A 24674-nucleotide genomic window follows, 5' to 3' on the forward strand; every position below is an offset into this window, starting at 1 on the left:
TCATAAAAATAAATGTGTTTCCAGTATCAATGTATTCAGAACAAATGGCATCAGTGAATTCCTGACTTAGGATATTTTTTATTTTTGTTTTGTTTTGAAGCAAACATCTTTTTTTTCAATTATTTTCTGAGGAACAGCATGTCTGTTTCAGTATGAGAAAAAAAACACACAGGGAGTTTCCTGTTACAGTGGGCAGGAGCAGAAGGGGAGGAGTGAGGAGGAAGAGGGAAAAGTGGGAGGAGAGGATAGAAGGAATGTCCGAGCCCAGGCATTGTGTTTGGTTATCGCACAACCAGAGAGAGAGAGAGGAGGGAGGAGGGAGGGAAGGAATAGTCCCTCTGCTGGGAAGTAGAAACCCTCTCAGAAGGAGGTGTGACTCATTTACTCAGCCGTCGACTGAGAAGCAGCTCCAGTGGAAACTGCTGCAGTCAAGGATCAAACGGCCAACAAGTGTGAGTTTGCTGATTGTGGCAGGATGTCATTTTTAAGACTAATAGACTGATTGGAACCATTAGCAACCTTTTTGAAGATTGGAAGTCTGATTTACAAACTGGAATTCTGATCTACAGATTTAAAGATCTATTGCATGTACAGCAGGCTGATTGGAGAATTAAGGATTGATTGATTGATGGATTGATTGATTTGAAGCCAGAACAACTGATACAAAGTTTCATTGACTAATTAGAAGCTTGATGTGATTGGAAGTATGACTGGTTTTATCTGACAACTCACTGACTGATTGGATATCTTATTGGCTGATTTCATATCTGATCAGCTGATGTGGATTGACTGCCGGGAATCCTGATTGGAAGATTTGACACGTGGTAGGATTGGGAGCTCAGTCAACTATCTTGAAGGCTAGCTGATTGATTGGAGGCTTTGTTTTTGGCATCAGGATGAGCGGAGCTGGAGAGGTAGTCTGTGAAGGCTGGCTGCGAAAATCACCTCCAGAGAAAAAGCTGCGGCGATATGTGAGTACTTAACTTTTATTTTAGCTTTTAATACAAATCTCAGAACACATTTAGTGGTTTGAGTGAGTGTGTCGGCATATTCATACCTTGTTCAAGGACTATTCATCACAGGAGTACTGACTGTTCATGGAAATACTCCTGTGTATTTGTTTTTTTAAATTAGACTTGAAGAATAGATCCCGGTTTCATTACTGTTTACTCACCCAGTCATTTCCTAAAGTTACAGACTCATAATCATAAAATAATAAAACACTGAGCAGGACACAACTCCAGCTGGACAGGAACTAATGTCACCTTTTAGATTTTATTTGGTCAATCAGATTATAGATTACTTACACATTTATAGCACAATAACAGTCAAAAGTGAATATTTTGCCTTGCTAGTGAGCATGCAGTCACCTAAAGAGTATAAATATACTACATATATGTATCTATGTATTTATACATATTTAAATAGGTATATTCTGTTTATTTATCTGAAGGACTACGTTGATAGTCGGAATTAGTTGGGGGGGGGGGGGGGGGGTTTGTTTTCTATTTGGAAGAAGAAACTAATTTTGTCAACTTAGAGTCTTAGTAAATAAACTTGCAGTAGATATTTCACAGACATCTGATTGGTACCAAGTGAGTGGTAGCAAATATGATGATCCAAAGACCAACTTAAAAAAGGTTCTTAATTTGGCACCCTTGTATCCTTAAATAACCTTCATACTTAAAGAAAGCACTTACTCAAAGCCAAAAGTTATTTTTATCACACAGATTTGTTTTGTAAAATATATCACGTGTCCACACTTTCCAAACTTCAATTACCAAGTGATTTTTACCTTTTCTCAAAGGGAAAGATCACGTTTTGTCAGAGCAAGATTCCAACTAGTTAAACTGCAAAAATCTTCAGGTATGTATCTTTCAAAACTGAAAACTGCCAACCTGGCTGTGTGCCCAGACTGAATACCATAGACGTGCACAAGTTAACAGTTTTTAAGAAATTTGTCTTACTTAAACTTATTTATTTATGTTACATACAAAGGAACAATCCATCCGCAAAGCGGTTCATATAAATAACTGATGATCTTCATTGGTTGAATAATTGAATGAAGCATTTGTTTAATATGCTTGTTTGTTTGTTTTTCCAATTGTCAATCCACAAATCGGTGCTATTGATTCCAGCTTATATATAGATACATACGTATTATGTAATATAAAATGTCATTAACCAAAATCCCAAAGAGGTTCTGGGACAATTCAAAGCAGCACGAGGCTGCTTGTCCAACGCTTTCCAGTAAAGAAGCAGCTTAAACACACACACACACACACACACACACACACACACACACACACACACACACACACACACACACACACACACACACACTGCATATCTGGCATGCCTGGCCAGTGAGTTGAGCTAATCTCATCTCTCCTCTCCATATTTTCCCTTTTTTCTTTCTTTCTTTGTTTCCAGAAAGAACATTGTCTTTTTCTCTCTTCTTTTAGCATAACTGTCTGTCTCTTTCTCTTTCATTCATTTACTTTCTCTTCCTCTTCTCTTGTCAAATGCTTTCCTTTCTCATAAAAAGTTTGCACAGAAAGTGAAGGAGGAATAAACAGGGCAGAAGAAAAGTTGTTGTTTAGAGACAGGAAAGAGAACTTGCCTTTACCAGAAATGTCTGGAAGATCAGCTGGGGTTTCAAAATGAGAGTTCTGCCTTTGGCATCTGACATTGAAACAAAGGCATAAAGAACTGCTAAAGAACAAATGAATGAACCGTAAAACAGTCCTGAGAGGTTAATTTCATTACCCACAATCCCCCGTTAGCTGCCATTAATGTCACCCAAGAAGGGAACGTTTTTGAGAAGGAACAAAAAGATTGCGCACATGATTCGCTTGTGTCGCACATTGTTGTTCTTCGGCTACGAATAAATGTTTTAAGTAGGCCTTCCTCGGCAGGTGGGAGCAGGGAAGAAGAAGATAAAGGAAAGGTGGATGCAAAAGTGGAAGAAGAAAACAAAACAAGAGTAAGAAGAGGTGGAGAGAGATAAGAAAAATAGGTTATGTGTACATTGAGCTCTGAGTTTCATCTCTATATGGGTATATACAACCCAGTGTGTACACACATACAATGTCTGGCCAGCTGTGTGTCTACTGTCAACACACACACTCACACGAAGCATCCCATAATGGCTGCAGCAGGCCGAGTGTGTGTTCATGTGTTCATGTTAAGCATTGGGCCAAAGTTCGTGGAGTATACCTCGTCATACACTCACTGTTCTGTTGAAAGCTGTGTGTGTGTGTGTGTGTGTGTGTGTGTGTGTGTGTGTGTGTGTGTGTGTGTGTGTGTGTGTGTGTGTGTGTGTGTGTGTGTGTGTGTGTGTGTGTGTGTGTGTGTGCGTGTTTTCCCTGAGTTATGTAATAAACTAATCGCTCTCAGCTGGGCTGGGTTGGATGAGGAGGCCTCCCTCAAGATTTAGAAGATTTGGAAACACACAAACACACACACACACACACATACACACATTGGAACAGGACCGAGGAGAATGATGAGGTAAATTCTGCAGCCTTCGGTGCAAAAAACAAATGTAACACACACGCACACACACACACACACACACACACACACACACACACACACACACACACACACACACACACACACACACACACTCACACAAGAAGGTCGGACACAGTTTAAGAACAGCTGGATCTGTAAAGGACACCATCCTGTGTTAGAGATATCACAGGTTTGGTCCTTATACTGTATATAAAGATGTATAAAGATGGACATAACTAGATGTGACGTCACCTGTTGGTTTGCATTGGAGCCAGTGTGAATCTCAGAATTGCTGCTTATGGTTGGCGTCATCTTTTCCATCTCCAAAGATCCTGCACATGCTCAGTGGCGTCTACTCTACACAGAACTACTCTATGAAGACTGAAAATGTGATCGTTGTTGTTAGTCTTCCTTCCTTTCCTCTTTCTAAACAAGCTAACATGGCCAAAACTCTTTGTGGCAGAGAAACATGTCACTCAGTGCAGCGGTGTGGCTCACAAATGTGTTTTTAATAGTTTTTGGAAAACAATGGCGGTCTACAGCACAGAGGAATAAGATATATCAGGCTTTAGATACATACACAACAATTGTTGTAAGTTGGTTTTGCTCTGCAGATAAGAATAGCTGCCGTTTCCATTTTGGGGAGTTGGTAAGTAAGTGATAATAAACAACAAGTTGCATATAAAATTGTGACAGTAAGGGATAAGCAGGAGGTAATTATTGTGCTGACACCACACTGTAACACTTACCACAGGCAAAGAGAGAAGCTGTGTAGCTAACAATGCTAGCATCAACTATAAAATTGTTGCAATGGTCACCAGTAGTTTACAGTTATTTATCTTGTGCATTGATTCAAGACGGCACTTAATTTAACATGATGTCTTTCTGTAGACATTTCAGCCGTAAGTAAATGTTTTATTTCAGTTCCTTTACAATGTCTACCGCCATTGTCAACATATTGAAAGTGCTGCAACGCCACATGAATGCATCTGTGAAAACTCAGCATTTAAAGGCGATGCATAAAGGAGGAATAGATCAGTAAATAAGGAAGTGAAAGGCGGGTAATTTGTTATTCAGGTTTGGTGTTAATTTGGGTTTGGAGGCAGGATGGAGGAAGTGTTGTTTTAGATCCATTGTGGCTTCTTCCTGTCAGGGTCAAAGGTCAAAGGAGTAAACAAAACAAAAAGAGGGAAGGAGAAATGAGGTGGGCAAAGATTAGAGAAAGAAGACAAAAGATTATCATTATTAAATTCACATTGCTTATATTAGGGGTAGCTCAACGTGCATAAATAGGGAAATATATATTTGTGTAGGCAGTTTAAAGAATTGTTGAACTATAACAAGTATGTTAAGTACACAAAAAAGCAACAGAAACTTATTTAATAAAACCAATGAAAACCAATAAAACATGAGTCAAAAAAGCAGCTGCACCAGCACCTTGTAAGTTTAAACCAGTTACAATGTTAAATGTTTATGAAGAGGCGATTGACGCATGACTTAATTAAAACTGGCTGCACCACACAAACTGGTTCTTATGTAGAGATAAGATTTTATCAAATATTTACACCCACTTTCTGACAAGTGTAACGGTTGCTTAGATAACTGAATCAACCGGCAAAGGTAACGTTAACTTGCTGATATATGACTCGTTTAGATCGAAGACTCACAAATACGGTCAACATACCAACATTTCTCTAAGGTTATGTGACAGCTTGTGATGCTACTTCCTACAGATGTTTCCTAGCAACCAATTTACACATTACTAAAGTCTTTACAAGCTAAGACGTTAGCCACTTAGTAAGCCACTTGTCTGAGAGTAGCTAATAGTTAGTAAGAACTTAGCTGATATAATAGCTGGTTCTGTTCCTTTAAGTAGAAGCCATGTAGGAAAATGTTTCCATATTAGTTGCTTCTACCCTGCTGCTTTCTTTTTGGCCTGTAGCCTGAAGACAACTGATCATCAAACAGAGTGAAGTGCGAGGGGGTGTGGAGGACAGAGTATAAACATACACACACACACACACACACACACACACACACACACACACACACACATCTACTGCCATCTCTTTGCGGCATTTCCTCTTCAGCTACTTCCTCTTCCTGTCTGTGTTTGGGGGCGAGAGAGAGAGAGAGAGCGAGAGAGAGAGAATGAGAGTGAATGAGAGAGGAAACGTGCTCTACAGTATTTACTTTGATTGGCGAGCAGTTTGATCTCTCTCACACACACACACACACACACACACACAAACCACAAACACACAAGCTTTGGTGTCACGTTGGTTTTGTTGAGAAATACCATTACGAACAACACACAGACACACATTATATTTAGAGGCTAAAACAGGAACACAAAGCTCAGTCTTACATTTTGTGATTAGATAGTTACAGAGCAAAACTAAATTATGTAATTCCTGTAATCAGAAAAACACTGAGATCATCATCTGGGCAGAGAGTGTGTGTGTGTGTGTGTGTGTGTGTGTGTGTGTGTGTGTGTGTGTGTGTGTGTGTGTGTGTGTGTGTGTGTGTGTGTGTGTGTGTGTGTGTGTGTGTGTGTGTGTGTGTACACGATGTTAAATTAAATAAGTCCTTCCTCATGCTCCGCTACACTCCTCAAAATAATCATGACGTGTCTTACACACACACACACACACACACACACACACACACAAACACACACTAATTCTAATACCCCCCCCCCACGCACACACACACGGGTTGGTGAGTCATGTCCAAAATATGAGGTGTCATCATAGATCACTCATGGGATCCTACCCATTATGCTTGCTGTGGGGATGGCAAAAACCCTGAGAGAGGTGACAAACATTTTGCAATTCTCTGCGGTGGGGACTTTGTAATGTTTAGTTAACATTCATGTGCACTGGAGTGTAAAACCTCCAACATGATAGAAATTAAAACATTACCTAAACTGACTGTGTAAACAATAATCTATACATCCATTCTGCAACCTTGAGGCTGCAGGACCTTTACTGAAGCGCTGGACAGAATAAATATACATGTATATGCTCTATTTTTCTATTCATAAAACCTCTCCACTAGTAGCTCTATTAAATATAGTACATTTTTGCTTGTAGCGCTAGTGGGAAAGCTCACTGGGGGTCCAAAATTAAAAGAGAAAATGTTCACTGTTTGGACCAAACATACAGTACAAAAACAGCAGTTTGATACATATTGAATACATTTAAAACTACAGTGCGTGTAGTGTTTTTTTTGTTGTATTTGTTGAGTCAAGACATTACTTTGTGGTTTTGAAAGGATGTGAGTTTCAATTTGAGTTTCAAGCTTGTGGGCTTAAACTTAAGCATTGAAGCTGGAGCCTAAACCTTGATTTAATGAAGTCGATGCTTTACTTTTTTACACATCTTAATAATTAATAATAATCTCTTTTTTTAAACTTTATTTATATAGCGCTTTTCTTAACAATGTTACGAAGTGCTTTAGAGAAGGAAATAAAACCAAACAAGGCAGATAAAAATAAGGCAATGAGGAGCACAGAGCACAGAGGTAAAGGCATATGCACAGAAGTAATAGTACATAATGTGTAAAATAATAATACAAAATAATGAAAATACACAGAAGTAAAAACAGAATAAAGAGAATAAGATCAATGATCAATGTTGGAAGGATAAAGTCAACATTTTTGTTTATATCACCAGTAGGCTATGTAATATGAAGTTGGGCCAATTAGCCACTAAAGAGGAATACTGTGTTTAGCCATCATTTCTAAAATAAAGTTCAGCTAAATGAATATTTAGATTTGTAGAAAAGTTGGGTTTACTTAACATAATTGCGTGCAAATTTGTCCAACTAAATGTAAAATGCAAAGCTACTGCAACAATTTTTCAAAGAAGTTGAGGAAACTCAAAAAAGCCGAAACATTTACGTAAATGTTGCAAAACGTTTTACCTTGACCTACTTTATACATATATATAAAGTGTACCACTAGGGGTCTAAATATGAAGATTTTGCTGAAGGTGGGGAAAGGTCAAGGAGTCACCAAAATCAATAAGATGTTATTTGGTCCAACACTTGTAGTATTGTAGTTTGAGGTTTTAAACTCAGATAGCAGTGTAGCTGGTGTTAGTCCACTTTGGTCCAAACTGAAATATCTCAACAACTATGGGATTGATTGCCAGGAAATTTTCTCAAGACATTCATGGTCCCCAGAAGATTAATCCTCATGACGTTGGTGATCAATGACGTTTCCTGTAGAAGTACAATGAGGATGAAATTTAAGGTATTAAGTGAAAAGTCTTGACAACTATTGGATGGATGCTGTGCATTTTGTGACAGATCTTAAAGACAAATTGACCAATGGGACTTTTCATCTGTAGAATCAACACCAGGACACAATTTGAGTGTTCCTTTTTGTTTATGATCAAACGCCTGTAAACTTAAAGCAAATGTTAGCAGGCTAGCACTCCAAGCTAAGATGGAGAGCATCATAGGCTCCCAACTAAACATCAGTATATCAGCATTGTTATTATAAATATATTAGCATATTCACAATATTCTCATTCTCTGAACTATCTCTTTGTCTTTTTCTGTTTTTCTCTATCAGAGTAATTGTAAGGTTGTAATTGTTCCCCTGTGGTTTGTATTAATTCTCACACTCTCTTTGACTGCAGGCATGGAAGAGACGTTGGTTTGTGTTGCGTAGCGGTCGGCTTAGCGGGGAGCCGGACGTCCTGCAATACTACAAGAACCAGCAGTCCCGTCGGCCAATCAGGACCATCAACCTGAACCTGTGTGAACAGGTAAATGCATTTGCCAATTGTTAAAGTATCTTAAACAGTGGCTTGTCTCCACTAAATACTTAATGTTATGTTATTAATGTGCCAAGAAGATATTTTGATAGTATTTATTACCAAAAATAGTTTGATGCTCGAGCTTGTTTTGTCAGTTTGAGTATTGAGTTTATTTTTCAACATATATTAATTTGTTTCTAGATAAGTCATTTTTAATCCTCCGTAAATTTGGTCCAATTTGTTAATAAAGTATATATATATATGATGCGATAATTTTAATTAACATGGGCTTGACAGGTAATTGCATTGATTTTGTACAATTCATCTATTAGTCTACCCATTTGAGCTTTCAATAACACAGGTTACATAAAGTATCTCTTAAGTGAATATTAGCTGCTGGTGTTTCATAAGTACAGATTTACATTTAGTAGGCATTTGAACAAAGTCTTGAATAAAAATTGGAAAAACTGCACTACTACTAACTAATACTAATACTAATATTCCCTCTATTCCAGGTGGATGCTGGCCTGTCGTTCACGAAGAAGGAGCTGGAGAACAGCTTCGTGTTTGACCTGAGGACTGAGGAGAGAACCTGGTACCTGGTGGCCGAGTCTGAGGAGGAGATGAACCGCTGGGTGTCGTCAATCTGCCTTCTGTGTGGTTTCAACCCAACTGATGACAGTACGGTGGACAGATAGATACAAAAATGGATAGATAGCACCTTTTGTTGTTTTGCATTTCAAATGGATGAATGTGTGTGTAGGTTGTGGCTGAGTCAGTGTGAAAACAAGTGGGGGAAGGGAGCAGCTGTGTCCTGTACAGTCATTTGTCTTGTTTTTGTAAAGACTGCAAAATATTTCAATACCCACAATTACTCATTCTGTATTCAGTCATATAACAGTTCTTTTTTTAATCATTAGATACATGATCTGAACACAATTTATAGTATTGCTTAGCCAGTAGGGGGCGCTGTGACAAGCACTCAAAGTCAAATTGTTTCATCCACATGACGCTGGTAGTTGTAGAGAAGTTTTCTCCTCAAGTTACAATGATGTCAAAAATCAACATTTAACAGCTTACATAACATTTCTCAAGTAGAGTTGATTTTATTACTTATTGTGAACTTTTATCCATTTTGTTATTTTTTGAAAAGTCAGAAACCAAATGCAAAACGAACATTAATCTCACTAAAAGAGCACAGATATATATTGTACCAGACTAAGGTACTAGCTAATTTCCATCTGGACAGTCTTAAATAAATAAAAATGTTTAAAGTGAGACTATAACTATAACAATCTCCATAGATTTAGCATTACACTTCTATAACATGATCAGACTCAAGATGAACAGTTTCAGAAAAGTGTCAAAATCGATGCAGCAGAAACAGATGGATCAGTTTTATTTGATGCACTCTTCTTGTCAAAACCTGGTGCCTCAAGTGACATGACTTCAGGCATTTAATCATATTTTACACTGCAAAATTAAATCTTCAAAATATCTACTGAGACACATGTTGATAGATTGGCATTCAAATCACTCTCATGTCTCAGACGTGACAAACTTCAACACCCACAATAACCTACAGGACAATCGATGCACTTAGACAGGAACAGTATTTTATAGTCATTTTCCCTCACTTTGCTACTAGGAGTCACACATCTTGTTATTCAGCAACTCTCTTTTTCCTCCAGTCCCTGAGAGACCTCCTGTCTCTGTCTCGTCTTCCATCACCACGATAACTGCAACCGGTGGCACTGCCGCCGTCACCACGGTAACAGGGTCGGTCCCACCCCCCTACGACCCGGTGAGTGTGAGGCACCTGGAGCCTGATGGCAGCATAGAAGAAGACTACCTGTGGTTATCGCACTGCCAGAGTCACATCAGGTACTTGTGGTCTTTGTCAACAGATGCAGTTTACTCAGTTGCCATGGAGATAGCTTAGTTGTCATCATGACCTAAGTGTGATTTTCGTGATGATGTAATGACATGTGGAGGAGATTGTAATCCATTTCTGTTGAAAGATAGCTTAAATACACCTAACATTATTATAATGCTGAGCTTGAGTACATTTTCTTTTATTTCAAGCATTATTTTTGCTCAGATTTAAAGTATTATGCCTGTTTCTAACATGCAGTAAATTCAGGGTGACAACGTTATAAAACATCCCGACCTGCTGACCAACGTTGCAGTAAGAGGACAGGATGAATAGAAAAAATCTTATATTAAGTTAATCCACAGACATGTTATTAACTGGTGTGCTAAGTAGTAATTATTTCAGCTGTTGGTTCCTAAAATAGGAGATAAAATCAAACTTCACTATACTGTAACTTAAAAATAAAGTTCAGTAGAATAGACAACACTTCAGTGACATTTCTTCACAGATCTTCAGTTAGCTTTTGTACTAAGACACTGTATTACAGAAGTCAGGAGGTGTATATTTTCTAGCCTATTCTCAGTAACCAGTTAAACCTCTGATATACAAATATAATAATAATTAGTTATTTTTGTTCAAAAGCCATGTTTGGCTTATATTTGAGGAGTGTAAATGCACAAAACACAAAATACATAAATGCAGCAAAGTCAGCTTTTTCACTTTGGTTCCAAAGAAAACCAGTTGACGGTAAATCAGAGTTGCAGGTTGAGACGTGTTGGATCTTACAATGGCATTAGAGGTTTATCTAGCCTGAATCACACCCACTTATTACTAAAAGGTTGCCTCTGAAAACTGTCATGGGACAGTTCATCAGAACAACACAATGAAACTTAGATTCCCTTTAGATTTTTATCCCTTCAGGAGGTTTTGATTGTGATTTGATGGAGTTTGGAGATTTGGATGTCACTCACCTGGAGTCACAACTTGTTTTTGTCTCTTTAATCTTAATGAAATAATCTTTTTTTCTGTCTCCAGGCCTCCTTTAGGTTCCTCCACCTCTCTGGAAACTGACTACAGTGACAACCTCTACCCTCCTCCCTCCGCCACCTCCTCTTCCTCCTCCTCTTCTTCGTCTCCATCCCTCGCCCATCATGCCTCTTCTTCCTCTGGCTTGAGGACAGCCCATTGGACAGTTGCCACAATGACAAGTCCTCTCAGTCAGTCTCTGGATGCCAGCTTGACCCCTGACCCCCAGAAACGCGCTGGCAGGCTTCGATGTCATCCTTCCCCACATCCCAGAAAGCACTCTTTAGATTTCCACCTGCGTCCTGTGGCGATACCTCTCGGTAATGACACACCCTTTGGCATGCATTTAAATCCACACTCATACATCGCCAGTGGTTACCAGATCCCCCGTCCGGCATCTACCCCTCTGTCACGCCCTCCTCACCGCCCATCCTCTACTCCAAGTGTGGACTCTCTAACCCAGGCAGAACTACACGCCTCCACCCCGGCTCCTCCTCCACGCCCGCCAAAGCCCTCTGCCATCACAGCCCAGGGAGAGAGCTCAGTTGTGGGATCAGGTCTGGCCACACTCCCCCGATCCACTTCAAAGTCAGAGAGGAGGGATGGTTGTGTGGAGGGAGGAGGAGGCCTGCCAAGGTGTAACACTGTTGCTACATCAGGACGCACACAGACAGGTAAGGAGGAAACGTGTCCTAAAATGTTTTAGCTTTTTGAACCCTGCCCTCTGCCAGTTGCGTGTTGTGCAATAGTCAGTCAGTTATTTTTGGGTCACTATGGGACAGAAGAAGTCCAGAATTAGCTGGCAAATACATTTTTTTTTACATGTTGGAAAACAGTTGCAAATTTCAAAATCCAGCAAAAACAGAGCAACTTTAGCATAAATGTAATTCTCCTTTCAGCTCCAGATTGATCTCCACCAGCACCTAAGCTGCTAGTGGTATAAACTCGGGAAGTCTTTGACATTGTTTCTGTCTGTCTTATATTATTGTAAAACCAACTGCTTTAGTGATCGTTTTGGGTAAATCAGTATGTAATATTTGGGGTTACTATTATTGATCAAATTTGAACTCTATACTATAGTGTTATCTCAGCGTCTGATATCACTCATCTTCGTGCGATCATCAGTGTGAATTCGGAACTTAATTGTAAAATAAATATCTGGGAGGTGCAAAATAAAACTGCTAGTGTTGCTCACAGACCGTGCACCTGTCATGAACATCATAATGCCCTCTTAGTAGTCGGTGGAAGTATGTCATTTACATAACATTTTGATTCAAATTGCAAAATCCCTGCAGGATGTTGCATGGTCAGCATTAGTGTAACACACAGTTTCAAACCTGCAACGTCACAGAAAATCAGAGAGTGCTGTGGTTATAAAGAGGCATTGATGGATTAAAGCTGAAACAATTAGCGCCTGTTTGCACCATAATTTGATCAGCATTGATTTCATCAATAGAACGAGAACTTTGCCCCACAACAGCACAAAGGGCTGTTTTTAACCAGCTCGCTGTTTCCTGTCAGTTGGAAGAAATTTATGCATTGTTTGGTAACTGACAACTTTTCAACGTTCCTCCATGATAGAGACACAGCTGCTTAAGAGAAGTTGAAGATAAAGGACTCTATATTAATAATACATGCTCTGGCTTCATGTTTATGGAAGATTTAAAATGCCTAAATAAAAACTAATCAAACAAAGAAATAGACTGGAGGATAATACACTTGTATTTGCTTTTTATGTACATACTAATGTGTGTAACTTAAATTTAAGACATAAGGGGCAATTATTTGGCTTTTTGTCTATGTTTATGTAAATGATTCTTTTAAGCCACATTTTAATTTGGTTATTGAAGACAAAAAACTAGTTATTGTCTCTTTTAGTTTTTAATTTGATTAGGATGATGTACATTATGTTTAATTTCTTTTCGTTTGATTTGTTTTTAGTTTTTTGGGCATTTTAAATCTTCCATAGATGTTAAGAGCATCAGTAGTTGATCACTGTATTGATGAATATTGGCTTTTACATCTTTCATACTTTAATCTTTTATTTCTTATCATCACTTTCTCCGTATGTGTTTGTCCTAATGGTTATTTCATCTTGTCTTATGTTGTTGATCAGTTATAAACTCTGTGATTCTCTGCATTCATGTGTGAATTGTGCTACATAAATTATGAATTGTCTTAATTTATAATTCTATTGCAGCTGTAAAGAAAAGGTTTGCAAAGACACAGAAGTCCATTTTATCAGTCTGTCATCAAACTGTACAAATGTTCTGTCATAAAACATATGAGACCAAAATAAGCTAAATTTGTTTTCCCACTGTCAGTTAGATGAAATTTAATGTGATAAATATGAAGCCATTGTAGAGCAAACAGGCATAAATCTTTGTCTTGTCTCATTTTTATACTATTGTTTTTTTTACTTTTTGAACATGCAAGATATAACAGTGAGAGAGTGTTAAACGGTAGCTGTTTCCCCCAGTTTCCAGTCTTCCAGTTCCAGCTCTATATTCCCAAAATGCTGAACTGTTCCATCTGCTTCTAAGTGGTTTATACATTAGTCTATAATAAAGATATGTTCTGTGTGTTTCAGGCTGTGAGTCTTTTTACATCCCTCGCTCCCTTTCTGAGAGAGCGAGCATTTTTGAGTTCAGCGAGAGCTTCAACAGCTACTTTGTAAGTTAAAAGTTTTTCCCTTTGTGCTTTTCTGTCCTTTTTATTTGATATTTAATGTATTTATAATTTCAGACCAATCATACCAAATTGTCAGCTTTTCAAAATGTACCTCTGTTTGTCTCTCTCTCAGTTTAATAAAGGCATGGTACCTCTGGGTAGTGTTTGTTCTGAAGATGATGATGTGGACGAAAACTATGTTCCTATGAGCGCCGCCACCACTGAGCCTCCTGTTGCACCAAGGTTAGTCAGACATAAAGATGACACATGATATAAAAATCATTTTCATGTAATGATCAATTTTGAAAGGCTTTCAAAATTCAGATGTAGATTATAGTTTATTGAAGATGTTATACACTTGCAAGACTAAATAAATAGTTTTTTAACACACTACATTCTACATTTTTTAAATTTTTTTTTAGATTAGCAGAAACCACTCAACCAAACAAAACCAACAATTTGCCGCCCGATCAATCAGTTATTGACAGATAATTCGTCAGCCACAATTTTGAAAATAGGGACATTTTTATATAATATAACAAGCAAAAAAGAAATAATTAACTGTATTTTCTGTTTTAAATAATGGGAATTTTAACATTTTGGGTTCAGGACTTTTGCTTTTCAAGAACTTGAGCTAAGGCCTTTGTTACTATTTTCTAATGTTGTATAGACTTAACAATTAATCAACAAATAGAAAAACTATTTGAGAAATAGATAAAACTGACACGTATACTGTGTCAGGCTGTGAATACTCATACAATGCTTGTTTGTTGGATATATTTATTATTGATTGTAGTCTCTTCAGGGAATTTGTAGTTAATAATCCTAAAATAAAATAAGCCATATCCTTGATAACACACTATTTCTAATTTCTTCTTCTCATGTTCCAGGGTTCCTTCAGCGACCTCTGATCACTCTGTCCAGGTCCAGGATGGCAACTACGTCCCCATGACTCCCCTCACCCCTGGCCCTCCCTCTCATCCAACGGCTGCCACTGGTGACCTGGCGTCCCTGGGGAGGCAAGTGCCCCCACCTTCCCACATGGGTTTCCGTAACTCCCCTCTGACTCCAGTCGCTCCCCTCACCCCGCCGCTCCGAAGGCACACCATAAACACTGCCGGTGGGGCGGAGGTGGTTGCCATGCCCCCTCCGATCCACCGCAACCTGAAGCCACAACGCAGAGGTGAGGATGAGCTCATCATCAACTTACAGCCCTTTCCACATAGAATAATTAGATATAACTAAAAAGAAAACTACAGTGACCAAAAGTTCCACTTAAGCACGTTTTGACACTAAATAACACCAAATCAATTCAATAATAATCTCCATGCTCCATCACCTTTTTTGCATGTGCAAAGAGAAATGTATGTGTGGAGAGAGCTAATTTAATTTATTTAAGATTATCATTTTTTTGCTCAGACAAGAAACAAGTGGTGCTTGTAGAATCATCTTTAAAAAGTTGGATACAATTTTGATAATTACAATATAACAACAGTAGTAGTCTAAACAAATCTTTGTTCGGCATCCTCTACCATGAGTTTCCATCATTCAAGTTGATTTTACAGGGAGCCAAATTATCCAGAGGTCTCTACTGGCCCAAAACATACAGACTTGAAAGCTGTACAAACACTAAATAAAACTGTTTCAGTTTTAAAATCCATGTTTTTCCAATGGGATTTGGCGGTCCGCTTCTCTCAGGTTAAAAATCCTTAAATCTTCATCGTTCAATAGGGTTTGACTGGTAATCTGTTGGTAGATCTTTCTCAAGTCATCACTGATTTTCAAGGAGATTGTTGTAATTCTGGTTTAAAACTAAATGAAAATCTAGGTTTGATTCTACCAGTTCACAGTAAGCATTCCCTTTGCTTTAGTAGCTATGGGAGGTTGTCAGTAAGCTGCAGCAATTAGATGCTTTCTTTTTTCTTTTGTTGTCTGTCACTGCAGGAGTTTCTGTTATTCAGCCTGCAGAGAGAACCGACGGCCACTCCGCCGGAGAGCCGACGCACAAAACGAGAGGTACTAACAGAGACGGAAACGAGCATCATCTTTGAAATACAGCACATGTTCAGCATAAAAAAGTTCATTGTTGACCGTGGACGTAATTTGACACAATCATCTTGGCTCAATGTCCACTTACTGGCTTTTTCCACAGCTTTTTCAACTATATTTCACAACCTTGAGTCAAGATTTCTTTGTGAAATACATACATACAAAGATAGGAATATGATAGAGGTGATTATGTGAGAACAACAGGAAGTAAATGTAGTATTGTTACTTGCTGGTTGCATGAAAGGGTTCGCTAACAGTCAACTGTTTGTTTGAGGTTATCAGCGGCTTCTTTTAGGACTGATTACTAAGCAAAAGAAAGAAGTGAAATTGTCCACTAAGGCAGGTCACATAATGAGTGAATCAGTCCAAAACTTCTTTAGTTAGATCAAAGTTTGTGCTTTTGCTGCAGAAAGTTGAAAAACATATTTTAGCATCATCATTTTGATAGGAGCCTGGTCTTTGCATTACTTGACTCAGAGGCAGGACTCTTGTTTGAACCCAAAATGTCAGAGGACTAAAACTCAACTGAAGACGAGTCTGAATACTTGTTTCCCATCGAGACTTTATACAAAACAAGTCCTGTTTTTGTCTACTTTACTTGAGTCTGTTCTGCTTGGTGAAGTACATTTCTGTCATTGTTTGTACAGTAAGAAAAACATTTCATTGCGATCAAGACTGTTTCTGTTCCTAGTCAGTATTTTCTCCTCTCTCAGTGTCTCTTATTATTTTCTTACTTTCTCTTTTCATTTCCTCTTTCCATGTCTCTCTCTCTCTCTCTCTTAGTTATTTCTCCAATTCTCTCTTGTTTCTCTTCGACCTCTTTTAGTTTTTAATTATTTACCTGCTTCCACTTTGCTCAACAAGGCTGCAGCACCAGGCCATGACAGCGACAAAAACGCTCTATATTTAAAATCGCAGCCCGTAGGAAGGTTGCTATAAATATTAATAAAGCTTCACGGTGAAAATAGCAAGACTCAGCAAGCTGCTGTTACATTAAGGATTTCATTTCCTGTTAAGACTTTTCAATTTCAAATATTGTAAGTAGTTTTTCTTGCTGTTTCAGCCTAGTATCTTCATGTTATTGCAATAAGAAATAACTCAGATTCAGACGAAAAGATCAGTATCAGTTTTGTCTTTGATATGCAGAAAGGAAACCGGTTGAAAACATATTTAACTTAGCTCCGTTAAAACTGAAAATACAAAGCGTGTTTTCTTCAGACAAACAAGATTGCAATCATCTGAACTACACCATTTTAAAGCTGTTCATAATCTGGCATTTTGTTAGAAATTAAACGAACAGTTTTCTGTGCTCCCAGTCTTTAAATACACTTAATACGTCTCCATCCAAAGACTCTTATGGACGCACATTTAATATAAATAATCTAATTTGAATGAAAAATAAAAGATATTCATCACAACTCTGGTTCTTTGAAATAAATGATGTGCTTGGAGCATCAAATATCCCTATAAGCTCTGTATCAATATATTTTAAAATTGTAATTATTTGCACAAACAAAAACCTAATGAAAAGTAAAGAAGATGGTGCTAGTGTGGTTTAATAACCCCAAAGAGACTTATAAACACTAAATAAGGCCAAAACAAAGCACATTTACTTGAATATATATTCTAAAATATAACAATTCTCCTCTTTCTCTCCCTCTTTCTCTCCCAGTGAAACCAGCTCCCCTGGACATCCCTCCAATGCAGCAAGACTGGCAGGAAGTCCCACCCCCTGTCCGCTCGCCTGTCACTCGAACCTTCACACGAGGGTAAGTGTGTGTACGTGTTACTGCAGCATCAACAGAAAACGACAAAGCACATTAATTTTTTATATCTAAAACACATTTGGGGAAAAAAGCATGACGTGTGTCCTGTGTGTGACCTGTTATTTTTAGCTGAGTTGCTCTGTGCTGCCTCCATGTGGTACTTAAGGAGTACTGCAACGTGATACTACTGACCTAAATAGTATTAGAAGTAGTGAAAAGAAGTAAAGAATGTAAAAAATAAATAGAAGAAGAGTGTGATGAACTGCCTCAACTCTAAATAAGATTGGATGGGTTAGTTTTTCTACTGCTAAATACTAATAAAATGGAAGTTCTCATTTCTTCCCCTTATGATGTTGTCTCAAATGTTCTTTTGTTAAACCAAAGCAGGTAGCTCCCAGTGTGAAAAATGAAGCCAATGCTGAAGTGCCTTAACCCTCCTGTTGTCCTCGAGTCAAGGAAGGAAGGGAAGGAGGAAGAAGGAAGGAAAGAAGGGAAGGAGGAAGGAAAGGAGGGAAGGAAGGAAGAAGGAAGGAAAGTAGGGAAGGAAGGAAGGAAAGTAGGAAGAAGGAAGGAAAGGAGGGAAGGAGAAAGGGAGAAGGAAGGAAAGGAGGGAAGGAAGGAAGGTAGGAAAGTAGGGAAGGAAGGGAGGCAGGACAAAGGAAAGAAGGAAGGGAGGAAGGTAGGGGGAGGAAATAAAGAGAGAAGGAGGGAGGAAAGAAGGAAGGGAGGAAGGAAGGAGGAAGGAAGGAAGGAAGGGAGGAAAACAGACGGGGTCAATTTGACCCGGGAGGACGACACAAAGGTTAAACATGCATTCTCTCTAATGGCCAGCACTCCACTGGTTGCAAAAAGAAGCCAGATTGTATGGAAGTCTATGAGAAAATGACTCTACTTCTCACTTGATTTATTGCCTCACTTTCCTAATGAGTTTTAATGTTTCAAGTCTTCTTCAATTCAGCATGATGTTCATTTTGTAAAGTAAAATAGATATTAAAGGGCTTGCATCACGGACATACCTCATACCTGGGCGCTTATCAAACATTAGGAGAAGGCGTTAAAAAACACTTCCTGTGTCCACAAAGTGAACACCCATTAAGTATGTATCATGTTGTAGTAAATGATATGGAGAACACACCATGTAAATTTCATGTAAATCAGATGATGTTTGTGAGACTGACTTCCTGAGTCCAGTAGCTGGCGCTATGACTGTCACAATGTTGAATCAGAGACATGTTCAGGGATTAGTCAAGTTAAGGCTGCATATAAACAATTAGCTAGAAATACACAAAAAGGTGTTAAAAGGCAGGTTAATGAAGTTTGGGAAATCAGTATAGCAAGCCACTATTGAAATGTTGGAATGCAAACTTGTACGTCCAATTTGTTGTTAACGCTTATGCATGCATTGTGTACATAATTTCTTATATGTCGAAGGCAGAAAGAGAGATAGGATTGTTGGTAACTAATGCCAATAGAAAAGCATTAAAGGATGGTAATGTTAGTGCATTCGCACTGCATGGTGCTCAGGCCCTAATAATATATTTTTGAGATAATATATCGTCCAACAAAAGTAGTTGACACACCTACTTCTGGCTCCAAAATGGTCGGTCAAATTGCTAAACTCAAGGCTTCACAAGAGCAGTCCTAAAACCAAGTGGTGACGTCATGGTGATTAAATCCAGATATTTTAAACCTGCCCTCTTTAATTCAGGTGTTCCTATGGGCAAGGCTTGAAGTCTTGACCAGCATGTTAGTTGTTAGTGCTTTGCTCCTGTTTCTACCAGGTAAGAAACATTCCTAATCTCAGGCCGATTGAGTCCCTAGCTGAGATGGAGATGACTATACATGTGCTCATTTCCTCCCATCTTGATTGTCTTAGCAAGATATCCGCTTAACAATTAGTCCAAAATGCTGTCACCAAACTCCTGACCAATTGAACTTAGTGTAAACAAACTATCAACACTGTAAAATAAACACTACGACCGGTTGTTTGGCAGATGTTAATGAGGTTTATTATCTGTATGTGTGGTTTCAGTCCATCCAGTGGTCGATCAGTCAGGCCGACCTCAGCTCACAGCTCGTCACCCTCCTCTGATTCAGATGACCCTGATGACAACTATGTTGCCATGACGACCTCCAACCTCAGCTTCAGCGCTGGGGAACAGGTAAAACACTCCTTCCTTCCCCATCCTTTCCTTCTATCCTTCTTTCTTTCTCCTTCCTTGGTTGCTCCTTTTTCCTGCCTGTCTTTTTTCTACCTATTTAACTTTGTATGTGTGTAATTTTGTGTGTGTTATTTTGTCTACAGTCTCTGAGACTTATGCTGCACCGCACCTTAGAGGGTGGAATCAACAGCCCGTTGCTACGGCGAGCCAGAGGCGACAAACAAGTGGAGTACTTGGACCTTGACCTCCACACTGGACGATCAACATCAGCAAGACAGGTAATACTTTAAGACAACGCCTTAAATACTTAGCATTTATAATCAGTGTATGAACAGTTAATATATTGTTTATAACACACTATTATGTAGTTGTAAGCAGATAATAAATGTTTCTTAATGTATGTGTTGCCAACTATAATTCATAAGTGGAGGCAGCTTTATAAACAGATAATGAATGACATTATAGAAAAACAATGTTGAAATAAGATAAGTTTTAATTGCTGATAATTAATAAACACTTAAATGCCCATATGTCCACCTATATGATTAAACTACATTAAAGTATATTAAAAAACATTTATTAAATCTTATTATGCTGCTAATAAATAAACGCTTAATAGAGGGAGTAAAAGGGAAAAGATGCCCCCAAAAATACTGTATATTGCATATTTTCTTTATATTGTTGAGGTGCAGATGCTGGTAAGGATGTATTTGTTATTATTTTCCAGTTATTGATCAGTATACATTTTAAATGATCTTTCTTGTCAAGTAGGCAATAAGCCACTAGAGGGTGCCAAGTTAACACAATCTTTTCTCAGTTCTCTTAATTTGTCTGTTTATATATTTAATATTTTTACTTTAGTTATTAATTGTGTGAAATACATTTATAACTACTGTATTTTTACACACACACACACACACACATACACACACACACACACACACACACACACACACACACACACACACACACACACACACGTGTATGTATATATATGCTTTATCATATTTATCAAACCAGTGTTAAGTTTAGTTTTGTTGTTTTTCTGACTGGGTTTTCTTGCATTTGATAAAAGTATATAATAGGTGACAAACATAAGCCTCTCTAATGTATATGTGTGAATCTGTCTGGCCAGAAACGCAGCACGGCAGAGGGTGGAACAGGCGAGAACAAGCAAGCGGGACCAGGCGAGGAGCGTGCACGTGGCGGGCGTACACGTGTGGACTACGTGGTGGTGGACCCCAAAAGGACCAAAGCCCTGAGGAACACCAGGGAAGCATGGCATGATGGGAGGATGTCCACGGAGAAGGAGAAATGCTAGAGATACACAAACATACACAGACAATCTGTTCAAAATTATTCTTAACCAGCTCTGAAGTTGTTACAGGAAAAAGTTAAATACTTTGTTGAAAAGCAATAAATTACTCCCTGAGAAACGTGATTACACTTAGAAGAGGTCGTATGATCACTATTCTTGGTGCCTGAATGCACCAAAATGAAATTATGTTAAGTTGCTTTATTAGTGTTAATAAAACAGCAGCTACATTTCAGAAAATAAAGGAGATATTAAGATATAAGAGTTTGAAGGATATTATATATTTCTGTTATTATCAACAGATTCAATGAAAAACAATGACAATTCATTCATACTGAATATGTTAATCTTTTTTTTTTTAAACAGTCACATATGTTTTCTAAAAAAAAGGCCATCAAGTAATTTCCAAAAAAAAAAACTGCTCACTTTAGTTTTTAGCAAATGTTTCTCAAACATGAAGAACTACTATTTTCAGTGGCGGATGAATCCACATGCGGTGAGCAATCATTTTTGGACAACAGTGGAGTTCGACGGCACAGAGAAATAACAGTAATCACGCATTTGAACCGACACACAATACTTGCTTTTCATGGGATTTGTGAAAATAGGAAAAATGTAAACTATCACCAGACTTATCCTTTAAAGGAAACTATTTTGTGGAGTTATTTTTTCCGTGATTTTTCCTCACTTTTTACCCAAATTGTAATTTCTCTCTTTTGTATGTAATAAAGAAAAGAGTGAGCGTAAAAGCTGTATCAAGAAAAACTTAATCTCAAAATCCTGGGAACATGAAAACTTTTAAACCCTTTAAAATATACTTTAAAATATACTTTAAAATATACTTTAAAATATACTTTAAAATATACTGGGTTCAGTAGCTTCTAATCAACCCTTAGATGGATCCATTCCTTTTAAAACTCAGCTCACTATTTTATACTTCTGTAGTCATATGAATAGAAACAGGACTCAGAAAGTCATTCACATTTCCTCTACAAGGAAGTAGTTAAATATTCCTGTCAAAGCTCAATACCGATGCATCAGTTTATTGGAGAAGTTCTGTTTTCCCCATCCGCTTTATAATATGTGACTGATATCTTCAAATATGTCCACTGTAGAAAAACTTTTGGAAAATAGTTTTTGTTCATGCAGAATGCCGTAAAAACAGAGAGGAAAAATAACGTGTCAATGAATGTGACCATAGCACTGCAGACTTTGCCATAGACTATTATAGACAATGCAGTGTTGAACAGCTTAATCGTCTCCTACTATTTGTTTTTAGCTTTACTCCGCTTGAGAAATTCAGATACATCAAAAAATCATCCACCTACTGAGATTTTAACTCAACGAGTTAGATTATTTCTTCCTCCAGTGTAGAGCAGCTGTGCCTCTCTGATACCACTCTAGGTGAATTTCTCACCTCAGCACTGAAAAACTTTTAAAAGTATTTTTGAAATGGCCTAAAACTGTTCTCTTCTTGCCACCACATCAACACAAATCCACCAGCGGCCAATTATTGCTGCTAATTATTAGCAAACCGAGCATCATTTGGAGCTGTGTTACCCTCTAAACTTCATGTTTCCTGCTGAAATAGTGAAAAATATGAACTGTGGGACAAATCAGATGTTCTGATGATTAGTAAAATTACGTGATAATTCTTGTGTAATCATCCCAGTGACTGTTGTGTGCAGTGAATAATTGTGTCAAATCTGTCCATGTGATGGATGTAATCTGTTACTGCTGAATAATGTCACTGATTCTGTGATAGATAAAATGTGATTACGGTAATGACTGTCCAACAGTGAATAAATGAATAAACACTACACATCACTCTGTGCGCTTCTACTTTGTTTTATTGATTGGTTCAAGTGCAAAGTTGAATCCAAGAAGAGAGAACTTCATTGCATACATACACTTCCTCTAGAGCAGGGGTGTCAAACTAATTTTAGTTCAAGGGTCTCATGAAGCCTAATTCGATCTCAAGTCAGCTGGACCAGTTCAACCATTGCATAATAACCCGTAAGTAATGTGTATTATATATGGTAAGCCCACCAGCCTTGACAAGCTATGGTGGAGCCTATGGACCCTTCAACGTGGACAAAAGGTTGGTGTACGGGAATGTGATTACCAACATCGGTGGTGCCTACGAACCCTCTAAAGGTAAGGTCATACCATTCCAACCATAATCACCTTTTTGATTGTTTGGTTTGACTATTGGTTTCCATATTGACTAAATAAATATACTGTATTGCATATCATAAATCATATCAGTAATCAAATTACAACCATGGCTTGTCCTTACAGTTTTTGAAAGTTATTGATAACCGGTGCAATTGTAAACCAATAAAACGTAGCTATATTGTAAAACAAAATTGAGTACTTAATATTGAAACAATAAATATTTTTAATTCATGTAGTGACAGTTTTGGTTCAGTCTTATCACTGCACAAAAGTTAAATAAATAAAATAAAATATAAATTAATATTTTCTATAAATATATATATATATATATGATAACCTGATATTTTTGTCAGGAGTTGATGAAGTTTTCTTGAAATGTCTTTATGCAGTATTGTAATTTTATCTTTCCTGTGGATATTTCAACCATTTAAGTTTTAAAAAAAAACAGTGTTGGAAAGGTCTATTGTAATGCAAAAACAAGGTATGATTTGAAAAGGATCAATAATACAAATTAAATATGGTACTTCTATACACTAAGATTTGTAAGGATTTTAGTACTAATTTCTGATGCGGTTCTCTTTGGACAAGTTCTATGTTTTTTGTGATGAAACATGTACTTAAAAAATATATATATTTTAACCCTAGGTTTTTCAGAGGTTTTCAGAAAACTTTAAATACAGTATTTGAAATCATTCCCTTTTATTTCTGCAGGTATGTTCACTGCACCTGTTGCAGGTGTTTATCATTTTACCTTCTTCTATCATGCTGGAGGAGAGCAAACATCAAAGCTGATCCTGAAGGAGAATAACGACAAAATTGCCATGACGGGTGATCAGAAATCACACTCTGAGAAATCTGATAATGGAGGAAATGCAGTCTGCCTGCAACTGCAGAAAGGGGACGAGGTGTATGTGCTCCTGGCTGCAAATTGTCATATTTGGGGATCTGAGCATACCAGCTTCAGTGGCTTTCTGGTCTGTGAAATGTGAGAGTTGACGACTCCAGAATGGTTTTTGTGGCTCCGTTTATGCCTGCCTGAATAAAAAGTATGTCCAAAAACCAGAGATCAATGAAGCATCTACTGTGCTACCAATACAATTCAAATGATTAAACAAATAGATGTTACTATAATCAACCAAAATAAATCGTAGAATCATCAGTCCAATGAGTCTTGACTGTTTCATTTAATTCAACTTCATGTCAAAAAACGTGATGAGAAGTATCATCCCTGCATGGTTTGGATTATGTCCTATACGATGCAAAGCACGTGGAAGCTTAAAAAAATGAATGCATGTTTATTTTCAAACACATTTATGTTAGCCAAGGCATTATCTTTATGATATTTAT

At 37.8% G+C, this 24674-nt stretch overlaps 2 protein-coding genes across 2 annotated transcripts in view; both read left to right on the top strand.

Annotated features, from left to right (window-relative positions):
- Positions 1 to 402: 402 nt before the first annotated feature.
- LOC134005889 (GRB2-associated-binding protein 1-like) lies at positions 403 to 21294 on the top strand. The gene is made up of 14 exons (XM_062444916.1): positions 403 to 452; positions 896 to 971; positions 8169 to 8297; positions 8804 to 8969; positions 9980 to 10172; positions 11197 to 11861; positions 13778 to 13860; positions 13991 to 14100; positions 14748 to 15040; positions 15802 to 15873; positions 17579 to 17675; positions 19705 to 19834; positions 19978 to 20112; positions 20970 to 21294. Exons 2-14 carry the CDS (start codon positions 897 to 899, stop codon positions 21153 to 21155), a joined length of 2334 nt encoding a protein of 777 aa, XP_062300900.1. The 5' UTR covers positions 403 to 452; position 896; the 3' UTR covers positions 21156 to 21294.
- Positions 21295 to 24447: 3153 nt separating this feature from the next.
- emc4 (ER membrane protein complex subunit 4) overlaps positions 24448 to 24674 on the top strand; it is a 149319-nt gene continuing 149092 nt past the window's right edge. Inside the window, exon 1 of the mRNA XM_062444915.1 lies at positions 24448 to 24457. The gene's annotated coding sequence lies outside the window, so the exon portion shown is untranslated. The remainder of the gene's footprint in view (positions 24458 to 24674) is intronic.

Source organism: Scomber scombrus, chromosome 23 (genome assembly GCF_963691925.1).
Source record: "Scomber scombrus chromosome 23, fScoSco1.1, whole genome shotgun sequence".
In the NCBI taxonomy this organism is placed as follows: domain Eukaryota; kingdom Metazoa; phylum Chordata; class Actinopteri; order Scombriformes; family Scombridae; genus Scomber; species Scomber scombrus.